We start from the raw sequence: 14,417 nt of genomic DNA on the forward strand, positions 1-14,417 counted from the left end.
CCCCCCACCCTGCCAAAAAAAGAACAGGAACACATGTTTAAAAAAGTAGGAATGCTGCAAAGTCAATTAGGAGCAAAGTGACGGTGAATTGTGATGTCCTTTTCAAACAGGGATTCTTGACGACTTTGGATTGAATTATTTGTCTGTCTCTGGGTCTCTTTCTTCTCTGTAGAGTTTGGAGCCCCTGGATCCCAGCGAGAAAGCCAATAAAGTCTTGGCTCGAATCTTCAAGGAGACAGAATTAAAGAAGCTGAAAGTTTTAGGATCCGGAGTGTTTGGGACAGTGCACAAAGTAAGCCCGAGACTTGGGAGGAACAGCTTCTGCTTCTGGCTGATTTAAGTAGAGGCAGAGAACAATGTGCTGCCTTTGAAGAGGGGTTCAGAGCTAGAAGATTGCTACAGAGATGGACCTGGGGTGGGACATAGATCGATTAGAGTGCTTGGAGGCAGGCATTTTCCGGGGGGGGGGGGCCTCCAGTATTTTGTGCAGGTCATCTAGAGTGGGAGAGGAACTACCTTTTCCTGCTTCAAGAAAATGAGAACGGAAATGGGGGGGGTGAGATTCTAATGGTAAATGAAAAATCAGTGTTTGCTTCCATCTTGGATGAGAGTTGAGGTCTCGGAAGAGTCCTCAGCAGTTACTAGTTTGTTAATAAATAGATCCTCAGATCAACAATATAGTTTATCTTCTCTGCCCCTCTCCCCACCAGGGTGTCTGGATTCCAGAAGGAGACTCCATCAAGATCCCTGTGAGCATCAAAGTCATCCAAGACCCAAGTGGCCGGCAGACATTCCATGCTGTCACAGATGTAAGTGCTACAAGGGCATGCGAGGAGGAGATGGGACTGGCCTCCCCGGGTCCCATGTCACTTTGGAAATTTTACTGAACGTGGCCTTCACTGTTTCATGCTTGTTTTTGTAGTCCCCTTGAGAAACACACCAGACATAGGGGAAGCGGGCGTTAAATTAGATATGCCATGGAAGATCCAGAACTGTATATCCCAATACCTCTCTTTCTTTGCCTAACAACAGCCATAGGGAGTAATTTGGATTGAGAGCACAGTGCTATGGGCAGTGTGTGTTTAACCATTCCCCCAGTTCAAATACCTTTCTACAAGTTGCTATTAGCAGCAAAGGATTAAAAGGCAAGTGCGATACAGGTATACTGGCTCTGTGGCTAGGAATTTTTTTGGAGGGTGTGGCAGGTAGGGAGGATTATTTAAATTGGGGAAAGCGTGGATGGAAAGAGCTGACTCAACTCACCCAGTTTCTGGGTGACCTTTAAGCAGAGTTGGGGTACAATTTGGGTGGCAAATTTGGGCAGCTGATACCTAGATATACGAGCATCAAAAGTCACTTGCTCTCTAGTGGCGGAGGGAAAGCCCCTTGAAGGTGATGTGCATTGCAAGCTGGCCTTTGAGATGATTCCTCTTGGGCAGGGGTCAGCAGACTTTTTCAGCAGAGGGCCGGTCCACTGTCCCTCAGACCTTGTGGGGGGCCAGACTATATTTTGGGGGGGAGAAATGATGCAAGAGCACCACAAGCCCTGGTGGAAGCTTACCTGTGTCATGTGAGCGGCAGGGTCTTGTGGCGGGGAGACGATGAGCGGCGCGCGAAAGGGCTCCGGAGAGGGGCTGCTTAAAATGGCGGCCGCATGAGTGCTGCTGCTGGCACCAACAAAGCCCAGCCCCCTTCCTCTTCTAGGCAGGGCGGGGAGAAGCCAAGAGGAGGGAGGGAGGAGGCACTGGTGGGAGGGAGACAGAGGGAGAAGGACAGAACATGCACACTGGCGATCCATGTGGAGATTCCCAGACCATCCGCAGGCCGGATCCAGAAGGCAATTGGGCCTGATCTGGCCCACAGGCCTTAGTTTGCCTACCGATGCTCTTGGGTGATGCCATTCATCTGACCTTGGAATGTGCCTGGCATCTTGGAGGCCTTTCTGCACCACTGCTGGAGGAGGAGGGTGACCAGCTGTGCATGCACAGGCAAGCTAGCTTGCTCATCTTGAGCAGTGAGCTGTCCATGGTGAACCTTGTCTAACTGGTATCATTGTTGGCCCTGCCTACACTTAGCACTACCCTGTAATTTTTCTTGCAGTTCTGTGAGTTCCTTCTCTTTGGGGTGTAACTTGGCATTTTGGTACTTCTGCTCCGATGCCATGATTTCATTTTTGTGTGTGTTTTGTTTCTGCTTTTACTATGTACAGCACATGATGGCGATAGGTAGCCTGGACCATGCTTACATTGTCCGTCTCCTGGGTATCTGTACTGGCACCCAACTGCAACTGGTCACCCAGTACCTTGACCTTGGCTCGCTGCTGGAGTATGTCCGCAAAAACAAAGATGCCATTGGCCCACAGCTGATGCTCAACTGGTGTGTGCAGATTGCCAAGGTATGTATGGGTTTTGCAGAGGAATTTTGGGGTTAATTAAAGGGCCTTTCCCGGGGCAATTAAGGGTGGGGATAATCTATCCCAGAATATTGGATTTTTTTTTAGAACCACTTGCATTCAAAATATTGAGGGAATATCCCAAGCATTATTGAAGGCAATGGAAAGTGTAATAAGACAGCTTAGCCACTAGGTGGCACCGGGCTAAGGTGTATCTGGGTGGAGCCATGAGTTTCCTGGTGCTGTTCTGGTTTGTTTAATAGAGGCAACTTTCTGTTTTGTCCAATACAAACAACCAAGTTCTGGTTTAGCCTTCTGATTGCTGCATCCTGTAAGCCAGGGGTAGGGAACCTTAATGGCTCCCTGTATCCCAAGCTTTGTCACTTTAGAGTCTTGCTGCTTTTTCCCAATGGATTCTGACACTGGACCAGGACAACTCCTAAGAAATAAGAATGGCACAGGAAAGAGCAACCGGGGGTTTCAGTGGGATGAAAGAACTGCCAGAATTTAGAGGGAGAGGCTGCCTTCCTTCTGTTTTTCCGAGAGAACTTCCAGCAAATACATACTGAACCTTAAACATGGACAACATATAAATATAAAACAGAAATGGAGACAAATCAGGCAAGTCCCGTTGCTGGTGTAGTCAGTGGTGTGAGAGGTTGGGATGAAGGATGGAGTGAAACAGAACCCAAAAGCCGGTAAAGGTAAAGGGACCCCTGACCATTAGGTCCAGTCATGACCGACTGGGGTTGCGGCACTCATCTCGCTTTATTGGCCGAGGGAGCTGGTGTACAGCTTCTGGGTCATGTGGCCAGCATGACTAAGCCACTTCTGGCGAACCAGAGCAGTGAACAGAAACGCCGTTTACCTTCCCACTGGAAGGTATTTATCTATTTGCACTTTGACGTGCTTTCGAACTGCTAGGTTGGCAGGAGCTGGGACTGAGTAACGGGAGCTTACCCCACCATGGAGATTCGAACCGCCGACCTTCTGATCAGCAAGTCCTAGGTTCTGTGGTTTAGCCCACAGCGCCACCCGCATCCCTAAAAAAAAAGTCAGTAGGAGTCAAGTGAAACAGGGCAGGAGACAGGGGAGCCAAGGCGGTGCTGAGGTCAGCACACTGCTGCACACTGCTGGACTCCATGCCCCCCCCCTGCTCCCAGTAAGTCATAGAAGTGGGTCCATGCCCTGCCCTACAGACTGCTACCATGAGAAGACTCTGTGGTCACTGAGGATGGTCAGCAGTTGGGATTGGGCAGTTGACTGGAAGTGGTGACTGGAGACGACAGTCAAACTCCTTTATTAGGATAAGCAATTGGCTAGGGTTAGTGTAAATTGTTTTGATCTGCTAATTTAGTTACGCAATACATAATTGTGGCTCGTTGCAGAATGCCAACCAGCACCTAAGGTCTCAGTAGAAGCATACGGAGTGTTTGCCACACCATCAAAACTAGCCCAAACTAGTGGCTTTCCGGTGATGTTCCGGGAGCCTCGCAGGCCCTTGAAAGATTATCAGGGAGTTGCTCAGTGAGATTGATAATACCGGAAAAACTTCCCAGAAAAGTCCAATTGTCTTCAGTTAATCAAACTTCCCCTGCCATATGCAGGTGTGTTGGGTGCGTTCTAGATTGCGTGAATTGAGAGAGCAGTGCACCAACGTGCCTCAGCAGGTCTAGCGTGAATATAGAGCATGCCCCTTGAACAACTTCCAGAGTTTTCTATCATGTGCTGGAATTCCATCTCAGATATTCTGGGGGTTGTTTCCTCAGCAGATGAGTCAGTGTGGAAATGCCACTACTCAGCAGAAATCCACAAAATGTATTTTAACTTAACTTCTAGATCCTTACTGGCCTGCCCAGCACATCATCTTGCTCCACCACTGGCAATGGTCTTTAGAAACACAGGAAATGCATCAATTTCAGGGCTTGCTGCCTCCTCCTTTTGTGTGACATACTTGATTTTCATTATGGTGGGAAGGGCCCAAATATAGTCTGTAACCTGAAGCATATGTAACCTGAAGCGTATGTAACCCGAGGTACCACTGTATATAGGTTGGGCCTGGGTAGACTATAGCTCCTGTGAATCAGGTGTTCAAACCCAAAACAAATCCAGGCACATTCATCTGTTTCTCCTTCCTTATGTTAAGGGCATGTATTACCTGGAGGAACACCGCATGGTCCATCGCAACCTTGCCGCTCGCAACGTTTTGGTAAAATCCCCTAGCCAGGTACAGGTGGCAGATTTTGGCATTGCCGACTTGCTGTATCCAGATGACAAGAAATACTTCTACAATGAGATCAAGGTTGGTATCTACTAGACTAGAGTGAGATACAGTGCAGGCAGCAGAGAGGATGATTCTTGTGACTTTATCATTTCTAAATTGGGGAGTGAGTGAGTGAGATTCAATTACTGCATTTGGGTCTCCGTCATGTGCAGAATGACAACCGCCAGACTATGGAGTGGGGAACTGCATACCCCATGTAGCCAACAGAACTAGAAAATTCAAGAAAGAAAATTATTACAGAAGAAACTGCTTGAATACCTGAAAAGGTTTCAGAAGAGGAGGGAAACGAGGTGAAAAATGAGATTTTCAAAATGAGTTTTGATAGGTAACTAGGAGTGAAACTCACAGGAAATGAATCCAGTTTAGCATGGTTCTTCTGACTTCGGATTTGCATTCGGATTGGAAAACAATCTTACAAATGTGGTGTGCATGTTTAGCTTAATTATAATTTATGTCATTCTGCCTTACATTTTTCAGACACCGATAAAATGGATGGCTTTGGAGAGCATACATTTTGGAAAATATACACATCAAAGTGACGTGTGGAGTTACGGTAGGTATATCAGACCAGCCGATTCCTACTGTGGTTGCCTTCAGGAAATCTGTCACAATAGCAAGTCTCTGGAAGTCAAGAAAACTGTTCAAGTGCAAGCTATCTGACTCTTAAGTTATGTGCAGTTCCCAACCAAGGTTGAAAAGTGATCCGCAGAGGTGATCACTTTAGCCTTCGAGCTTGTTCACAAGCCTCCCTAAGTGTGTCACCGCATTATGAAGTTCCAAGTGACTTTCTCCTCTAGGTTAGACATTGTTGCCAATGAAAGGCACGCCTAGTTCAATTTGGCTGTTTGACCAAATATTTAGGAAACATTGCCCTCTGGTGCTCCCTATTCTTTGCCTGTGCTTATGCTTCAAGGAGTTTCACTGCCTCCTATTGGGAGAGGCTGGAACCCACATTTTTGTCTTCCAATGCCCACTATGCTGGAACTTGCACAGCGAGGACATCTCGGTGCAATTCCTGCCTTGTTTGCTATAATTGGGACACATTGGCCCATTCCCTTGCACTGGGCGTTTGTCCACTATATCCCTGGGTCTGTAAAAGCCACCTGTACCACATCTACTGGGAGAAATTCAGCGTAGTGCTATGCAGATTGCTCTGTCAGTGCAAGCATTTCTGTTTCTCCGGTGGAATGATCTACCCTCTCCCAGTCCACACACACCTCTTCCAATGTGCTGTTCTGCAGGTTCTCCCAACACACACACTCCTCAGCCAGTATGGGTGGGGTGTGTGTGTGTGGTGGAGGGAAAGCCCTGTTGTGTTAGCTGAAGCCCTGTTGCACCGACTTATGCTGGCAGGGACAGTTACCGTATTTTTTGCTCTATAGGACGCACTTTTCCCCCTCCAAAAATTAAGGGGAAATGTGTGTGCGTCCTATGGAGCGAATGCAGGCTCCTTGGCTTCAGCGATAACAACGTGAAGCCTCCGAAGCACAGAGGGAGTGCTCCCTCCATGCTCTGGAGGCTTTGCGTTGCTTTTGCTGAAGCCTGGAGAGCGAGAGGGGTCTGTGCGCACAGACCCCTCTCGCTCTCCAGGCTTCAGGGATAGCCACCTGAAGCCTCCGGAGTGCAGCGGGAGTTCCCGCTGCGCTCCGGAGGCTTCGGGTTCCTTTTGCTGAAGCCGGGAGAGCAAGACTCTCCTGGCTTCAGCAGAGAGGGAGAGCAGCGCAGCGCCCCTTCAGCGAAGTGGGAGGAGAAATGGAAGGGGCTCTGTTTCTCCTGCCGCTTCACTGAAGGGGCGCTGAGCAGAGAGGGGGAGATTTTTTTTTTCTTGTTCTCCCCCTCTAAAACAAGGTGCGTCCTATGGTCGGGTGCATCCTATAGAGCGAAAAATATGGTAGTTGAATCTGGCCCACTGCATTCTGTTCATGAGCATTTTCTATCCCTTCACCTGCTCCAGGAGTGACATTGTGGGAGATGATGACCTTTGGAAATGAGCCTTATGCCGGAATCCACCTTTCAGAAGTACCTGACCTTTTGGAGAAAGGGGAGCGCCTCTCGCAGCCCCAGATCTGCACCATTGATGTCTACATGGTGATGGTAAAATGTACGTGACCAGAGTAACACTTTCCCCTCTCCTGGGGAAAAATGTCACACCTTGGATGCACTTTGACCAATAGATTATGGCACTGGCTAGGGGCTTACCCACACTTCCACTTGTTCCGTGACTTGAAAGCACGGGTCTGAGTGGTTTTCCACTTGTCCTTGGGAAAACCCACTTTTTGGCGCTGAATCAGAGTAAATGTCAATCCATGGAAAACCCAATTGACGTTTTCCCCTGATTCAGTGGTAAAGATTAGGTTTTCCTAGAGGAAAACAGCAGGACAAGTGGAAGCCCTAAACCAGAATCCACAGGCTGATGGCCTTGCCCTGGCCACAGAAGCTGTCATGGCTGGTATCTGCCTGAACGATGCTCACAATCTTCTCTAACCCCACAGGCTGGATGATTGACGAGAACATCCGCCCCACCTTCAAAGAGCTAGCCAATGAGTTCACACGTATGGCTCGTGACCCCCCTCGCTACCTGGTGATTAAGGTTAGTCCTGGCTTGCTCCCAATGTCCTTCTTATTGTCTAGTCTACAAATCAAACCAGGGGAAACTTGTGGCCCTCTCTATATTGTTGGGCTCCAGCTCTCATCAATCCCCCAACTCAGCATGGCCAGTAGCTAAGAGATGATGAGAGTTGTAATCCAGCAACATCAGGTCACAGGTTTCCCCACACCTGCTGTAGAGACTCTGCAGGTGGTTAGCACTCAGTGAGTCTGGCTGTTTTAAAAAATGTTCCATCAATACCATGAGTCCTAGTTGTGCTGCTCTCCCTCAGTCCTGCACAGTTAGCTACACTTGCTAGGTCCTGCTCATGTTCCATCGTGTTAATTTCTGAACAAAATAAAAATTTTAAAAACCCAGTCTGCCTTTTTAAAAAAAGAATTTCCTCCCTTAAATTTGTTGCCAGCTTCAGAGCATTAGTTGTTTTCATTTAGAAAAAATATGAGGTTGTTTGAAAATGTGAAAATCTCCCTACGTTGTTGCTGAGCTGCCTACCCGAAACACTTTTCAACACAACAGCTTCTACGCCAGAGCATGTGATTTTGGATATTATGAGAGATATGTCAGCAAGGATTACTTTTCTGAATTTATAGGCAGTTTGGAGGAAGGGGGGAGGATGTTTCTGTGCATGTGCAGACGGCTCTTCTCTCGCCCTAGCCAGGCTTCGTGCATCTAGGCCTGTAAGGTTGGGCTTCCAGGAAGACCTGAGGCTGGGTGCCTCTCCTTTTATAAACCGAGATGCTGCCCAAAGAATCTTCATAGATTGGGATGTTCTGCTCTCATTTAGACACTTGCGAGGGAGCTTAAGTGCCGGTGCTCAGCAGCCATTGGTAGGGCATGGATAGATGTCCGTAAGTGTTACGAGGGTAATACCTTTTCCTTCTTCCCCTCAGAGAGAGAGTGGGCCACTTCCCCAAGTTGAGCCACCCACACTCACTGAAAAAGAGCTAGACGAGATGGAGACACTGGAAGTGGAGACAGAGTTGGAGGAGGAGGAGCTTAATAACCTTTTTGCGTCCAGGCAGTGGATTGACTCCATGCGGGTAAGAGACCTTCCTTTCCCCTTACCCACTTGATTGTTCATGGGGGAGAGACTCCAACCTCCTCAAACAATTAAGAAATCCTCCTGAACCTATGATGCCTTATAAAATAGTTGTTGTTGTTGTTGTTGTTGTTGTTGTTTGTTGTTATTAATTGAATTTATATACCGCCCCATACCCGGGAGTTTCAGGGCGGTTCACAGAATAAAATCAAGATATAAAACTACAAAAGACCTAATAAAAACAACAACCCAATAAAAAGAGGTAAAGGTATAGGACCCCTGACAGTTAAGTCTAGTCACAGACGACTCGGGGGTTGCGGCGTTCATCTCGTTTTACTGGCCGAGGGAGCCAACATTTGTCCGCAGACAGTTTTTCCGGGTCATGTGGCCAGCATGACTAAGCAGCTTCTGGCACAACAGAACACTGAAACCAGAGCAGCACACGGAAATGCCGTTTACCTTCCCGCCAGAGCGGTACCTATTTATCTATTTGCACTGGTGTGCAAAAGGCATAGTATTATTATTTGTTTCCCTCATGGTTTACCAATTGACCCTATCCTTCAAAGCAATAAGGGGAAATGGGAGGAAGGGGGCAGATGGTAAAACCATACTGGAAATTGAAGAACTAACGTGCTTTTTATGTTTTAATATGTTTTAATTCTTGCCCTATTTTGCTGTGTCAACTGCTTTGAGAACTTTTTGCTGAACAAATATTCTAAACAGACTGAATTAATAAATCCAATTCTGGCCCTGCCCTGGCTCATTGCTATATACTCTTCTTCTTTTTTTGTTTTTGTTTTTAAAAACAACATCCAGAGCCCAAATCTTCTGAATCCTTCTGCTGGATACATCCCCATGAATCAGAGCAGCCTCAGTGGAAATCGCCAGGTATTTGATTTTTATCCAAATCTGTATAGGAATCAGAGGTGGTGTACAGAAGGAGGGGTTGCATGTCCGGTGAGAAGAGCATCAGATACAGGGGGGGGGGCAGTGTAATTTGTGTGTTTGTGTGGAGGCTGTTAACTTCGGTAGAGTAGAAGGGTTGAGTGCCAGAGCATGTGCTTTGCACAATTTGATCCCTGGCAACTCCTATCAGACAGCATTGCTGGAACAGGCCTCTGCCAGAGACATTGCTGCGCTCATGCCAATCGGCCCTAGAGCAGGCCCGCCGGCACAGCTTGTGACCCACCAAATCAAATGCGGCCTGCCAGCCACGTTATTGTGGCTTGCCAAGCTCTTGACAACTTTTCTGTTTTGCAGCCTTGGCAGGCAACAAAACTGGGAAGGTTATTGAGTCCCTGGTGCGCTGCCAGGCATGGCCATTGGGTCGCAAGTTGTGTTGGCATGCAATAGACAGTGACCAGGTGACTATCGTTCCAGCTCCTCTTTGGTCAGACTGCAACTCTGCTTAGCTGAGAGTAGCCCCCACTGAATTCAACAGGACTTACTTCTGAGTAGCCAGACTCTGGAGAGTTTAGTTGAATGTTTTATAGGCTCCCATGGGCGAGCAGTTGGTGTTTCCAGTAGGCAGGGAGAAATAGGAGCCTGTGGGGTCTCATCAGACCACTGATCATATGTCCATTTCTAATTCTTTGCAACCCAGAGCGCTGGACTGGGCTCCCGGCAGACCTTGCGGATAAGGCAGGAGTCGATGGGCCGCACGGTGTCGGAGTCCTCAGAGGGACGGGGCACAACCTCTGAATACGACCTCACTGAGGACCTGTCGTTGTCTGGGAGCCTGTGCCGCAGCTTGCGATCTCGGGGAGACAGCGCCTACCTGTCTCAGCGAGAGAGCTTGATGCTCCCAATGGGGAGTGCCGACGGAGAGGAAGATGCCAATGGCTACGTCATGCCAGATCAAAACGGCAGAGGTAAGTACAGCATCACAGAGGGGGTCTGTAGGGTACTGAGATGCAGCCCACAGTCTCCTAGATGGACTGGTGTGGACCATACCAATACCAAGGTGGAAAGGGTAGGGTAGAAATGAATTGGATCTGCAGGGGAAGCTCATTGGTTCTGGCTTTCTCTGGGCCATGGCCTTCTCCAACGTTTGGTCTTCTCGGTGAGCAGCTTGCCTGTTCTTTATCATGTGGGTAGTGCAATTCTGCCGCACAGGAGGGGATTAGGGTACACCAGAAGTTTACCCCTGACTGGCTCCGCTCAGTTCCTCTGAGCTTCACTGGTTAGAGGCTTTAGATGCCAAGGAGGTTCCCATTGGCAGCAGCTAAGCAAGACATTTCAAGAGGAGGGAGGAGATGGAACTGGCCTAGTCAAGGATCTGGTCCAGCTACTGGCAATGGATCCAAGGATGAACATGGACCTGGTGTAGAAAAAAAAAGCAGCACTTACTATGTGCCCGGCTCCCGCTTCTGCCCTGGCTGGTACAAGGGGCAGGGCTATGGCCACTTTGCTGCTCCCAGCCAAGAGTTAGGATTACAGCCTGAGGTATCTGATGACTTGGAACTGAATCCAGCTCAACTAGGTAGAATGAAGTGGAGCTAGGAAGGCCCAGAGGAATATGTATTGGCATCTCTGTTGGTGTCAGGGCAGCTCCAAGCAAAGGACTCTTTGTGGAGCTGGCTAGGGAGTAGGGAGGGCCTCAGTGAAAAGCTCTCTAGGGTGGGGTGGGTAGATCAAGGGGCCAAGCTGCAACAACCTCTGCTTCCTCTCATGGAGGCCATTCCCCTCTGGCTTCCAAGGACAGATTAGATTAGATTGGGCCTGATAATTCTTAGAAATTGTGGGCCAAGTAGTAAAGTAAAAATGCTACCCACCTAGACTGTTTTCAACCTGATTGTGTCTGTTGTTCATGGAATCAAAGGAGCAGCAAATCAGAGGTTAAGTGGCCTGAGAGTTTGAAACATACTTGAACAAAGAATGCTGACATTTGACTCTTAATAAATATAGCAAAAGCAGCTTGAGGGCCACGTTAGATGCAAGGGCCAGAGCTCGCCCCTCCTTGCTTTCTGAAAAAGGGAAGTGGGATCATTGAATCTAGCAATGAAAAATGGTTCTTGCAAACAATTACTTGGGGGTTGTTTTCCTCCATGCTGCTTGCCGCCACTGCCATTTACCCTCCCTCCTGCTATGGGGTTGTTATCCCCAGTGCCTGGGATTGGGAATGGCAACAGAATAGAGTCACGGACACAGCTTCCACAGTGTTGTCCCGCGTTAAACAAGGCAGTGCTGTGGAGGCTGCACACAGAATTGCCTTTGTCTGCCTTAGAACAATTGGGGTTTTTTATACTAGAATGGAGAATGAGCTAGCTGTGCATGTGCAGTTTTCATAATGTTGCCTCCCTCTGCAGCACTATAAAAGTAGCACACGCTGTTCCATCCCTGTTCTGGCCCAAGAGCCACTAGCTCTAAGCAGGAATGAGAGAGCCAACCTCCACATTCTGCTGTGGCAGATGAAGATATGACTCTATCCTCAGTGGGGAATGTTACCTGGAAAATAACTGTTAGTCGCCCCAGGCGAGTGCAAAATTACAAGGCTGTAAGAACCTTTGTGTTCTCTCCTGTGCAGAGCGTGCTGCTTGTATTGCTGCCTCCTTGGTCCGTGGCTCAATCCCGGTGTACGAAGTGGATGAAGAGTACGAGTACATGAACCGGAGAGCTCCACAGGCCCCAAAGGCCCGGCCAGCCTCTCTGGAGGAGCTTGGCTATGAGTACATGGATCTGGGCTCTGAGCTGAGCACATCTTTGGGCAGTGTGCCAAGCTCCCAGCTCACCACACCTTGCCGGGACGAGGATGAGGACGAGGAAGACTACGAGTACATGAACAAACAGCCCAAGCTCAGCAAGTCCCTGAGCAGCATTCGCAGTTCCCGGGGGGACTATACGGATATGGACTCCGGCATCACACAGGGCTCCCCAGACGAACAGGGCTACGAGGAAATGGATGCTGTCTTGCCCCCAGTGCAGTGCCCTGGCTGCCAGAGTCCGCCCTGCCCCAAAAATGGATTTGTGAAGCCCCTGCGCACTCTGGAGGCCTCGGACTGTGCTTTCGACAACCCAGATTACTGGCACAGCCGGTTGTTCAGTCAGGCAGATGTTCAGAGGACTTAGCGAGCATTGGACTGGTGGTTTCATTCGTCCTTTTGCTTGGGAGTAAAAACCCAAGCCCTTACTCTTTATCGCTGCAAACACCATTGTTGTGATGGTGGGCTGCAAAAAGGGAAAATGCCCATTAAGCCTCTGTGACGTTGACCCTATAATGGGCAAGTATTGAGACCAACTGGCGATGGGCTTCTCAAGGGTTGGATGGCAGCTCCCCCCGCCTTGCACTGCGTTTTGACCGATTCCAAGTCAGGTCTCTTCTGTTCAAATGCTCTGGACTTAAGAGGGCAAACGGAACCCTCTGATCAGGCGCAACCAAAACTCTGGGAGCCATTCCTGTGAAAAGAGAGAGGGCTTATTCTGCGATAAGAGGACAGATAAGTGTAGGAAGCGACTGCTTCTGTGGACACGAAGGCCTCTGCGCTCAGGTGGATATGACACACTCTCTTCAGGAAGCAGCTCTGTTCTAGAAAGCCGGGTAGAGTCTTCTGGGCTGACCCACCAAAGTGCCAAGTGCCCTACTGTACAGGGTCCTCAGCAACAGCTGAAGCCTTTGGGTGCCTGTCTCGGCCTTCATCAAGACAACCCTCTGCCCACCAATAGCAGGGGGGCGTTAAGTATGAGGCATGCGTGCCGAGCCTTGTAGGAGGCTGCAAAGACTGCAGGGAAGGCCTTCTCAAGGAAGAACAATATATGCAATAAGGGTGGATATGAAGGAAAATGGTGCTCCCCCGCCCCCGTTCCACACGAGCCTGACAACTTTATTTAGGAAGACAGTGTAGCCAAGTGTGGGTCTGAGATAAAGACTTGTGGGCTGCAATCCTACCTCTCAGTAAGACTTAAGGTGTAGAAAATGTGTGTTAGAACCCAGAACTTCTGGGTTTTGTTTTTAGCTCTGTCACTGGTTTTTCAGCGTTCTTTTAGCAACCCTTCTTGTGCCTTATCAGTTCCCATATCAGGATGGGAGACCCTTGAGGAGGGAGGAGTGGAAAGGGAACAAACATGCTAGAGACCCAGACTTCCACCTCTAGCATTTAGATGCTCATTACTGCAGGCCGACCTAAATTTTCTCCAGCCTGTGGAAGATCTAGTATGGATCTTGAGCATCCCAGAACGAAAAGCAGGAGAGAGCAATGGAACGGAATGCAGCAGAGCGGCCTTTTGAAATTCAGCCTTCTCCTCAGTCCCTCCCTCGGTTAAAGGGATTATGGGATGCTTCTCGGGATAGGTGCCAGGCAGACTTGCAAGCTACTCCTGCTGAACTTTCCTCTTCTACACAACTGTGGAAGTTACAGGGTCCCTGCCCTCTTCTCCCTCTGGCCACCCTAGGGCTCAGTAAAAAGGACAGCAGCAGCAACTCACGATGCAATCCTACATGTCTACTCAGAGGTAAGCCCCACTGAATTCAATGGGGCTTATGTCCAAGGAAGTGGGTATAGCACTGCAGGCTGAAATAGGTGAGCAAGACCACGGAGATGAGTTTTAGTGCTGAAGCTCAGGAGTACTGTGCGAAAGGCTGAAAAGTTGCACTATGAGCCTTAATGATGTTACTCTTTTGAACCAGGCTCACTTCCATTAGAGTATTATTTGGGAACAAACTTCTCCCTTCCATCACCCCACCCTACCCTGAGGGCCAGTCGTATTGTGCATAACCTTGACTTTGTTCCCACAAGTTTTAGATTGCCTCATATAAAGCGATATTTACCAAAAAGAAAAAAGAAAAGGGAACATCAAACCTGATGAAGAAAGAAAATAAGTTTGCGAGGGAAGCTCTGCAATTGATCTCAATGCATTGTCTGAGACCTGTAAGGTTCCTAAACTGTAGTTTCAACAGCAGATTCCTCCTTTATGTAGTTGGCCTGCATTCTGGATAGGCTCCTAAATTGCATCACAGAGCACTTTTTTGGTGACAAAAATTATCCAGAAGGTTCTGAGGCCTCCTGCTTGGCCTCCAGGCTTTTCATATGAATTGCAAATATGTGACTGAACTTCAAGTGGAGTTTGTTTGTTTGTTTGTTTTAATTGTAATGCATAT

At 48.6% G+C, this 14,417-nt stretch overlaps 1 protein-coding gene across 1 annotated transcript in view; it reads left to right on the forward strand.

Moving 5' to 3' along the window:
• Window positions 1-13,063, forward strand: part of ERBB3 (erb-b2 receptor tyrosine kinase 3) — a 90,577-nt gene extending 77,514 nt beyond the window's left edge. Inside the window, exons 18-28 of the mRNA XM_081898510.1 lie at window positions 173-292; window positions 711-809; window positions 2,210-2,395; window positions 4,539-4,694; window positions 5,154-5,229; window positions 6,631-6,777; window positions 7,169-7,266; window positions 8,175-8,324; window positions 9,140-9,211; window positions 9,927-10,194; window positions 11,850-13,063. Coding sequence (XP_081754636.1) covers window positions 173-292; window positions 711-809; window positions 2,210-2,395; window positions 4,539-4,694; window positions 5,154-5,229; window positions 6,631-6,777; window positions 7,169-7,266; window positions 8,175-8,324; window positions 9,140-9,211; window positions 9,927-10,194; window positions 11,850-12,391 — 1,914 coding nt within the window. The 3' untranslated portion in view covers window positions 12,392-13,063. The remainder of the gene's footprint in view (window positions 1-172; window positions 293-710; window positions 810-2,209; window positions 2,396-4,538; window positions 4,695-5,153; window positions 5,230-6,630; window positions 6,778-7,168; window positions 7,267-8,174; window positions 8,325-9,139; window positions 9,212-9,926; window positions 10,195-11,849) is intronic.
• The last annotated feature ends 1,354 nt before the right edge of the window (window positions 13,064-14,417 follow it).

Source organism: Podarcis melisellensis (genome assembly GCF_964234715.1).
Source record: "Podarcis melisellensis genome assembly, chromosome: 2".
NCBI classification, from domain to species: Eukaryota; Metazoa; Chordata; class Lepidosauria; order Squamata; family Lacertidae; genus Podarcis; species Podarcis melisellensis.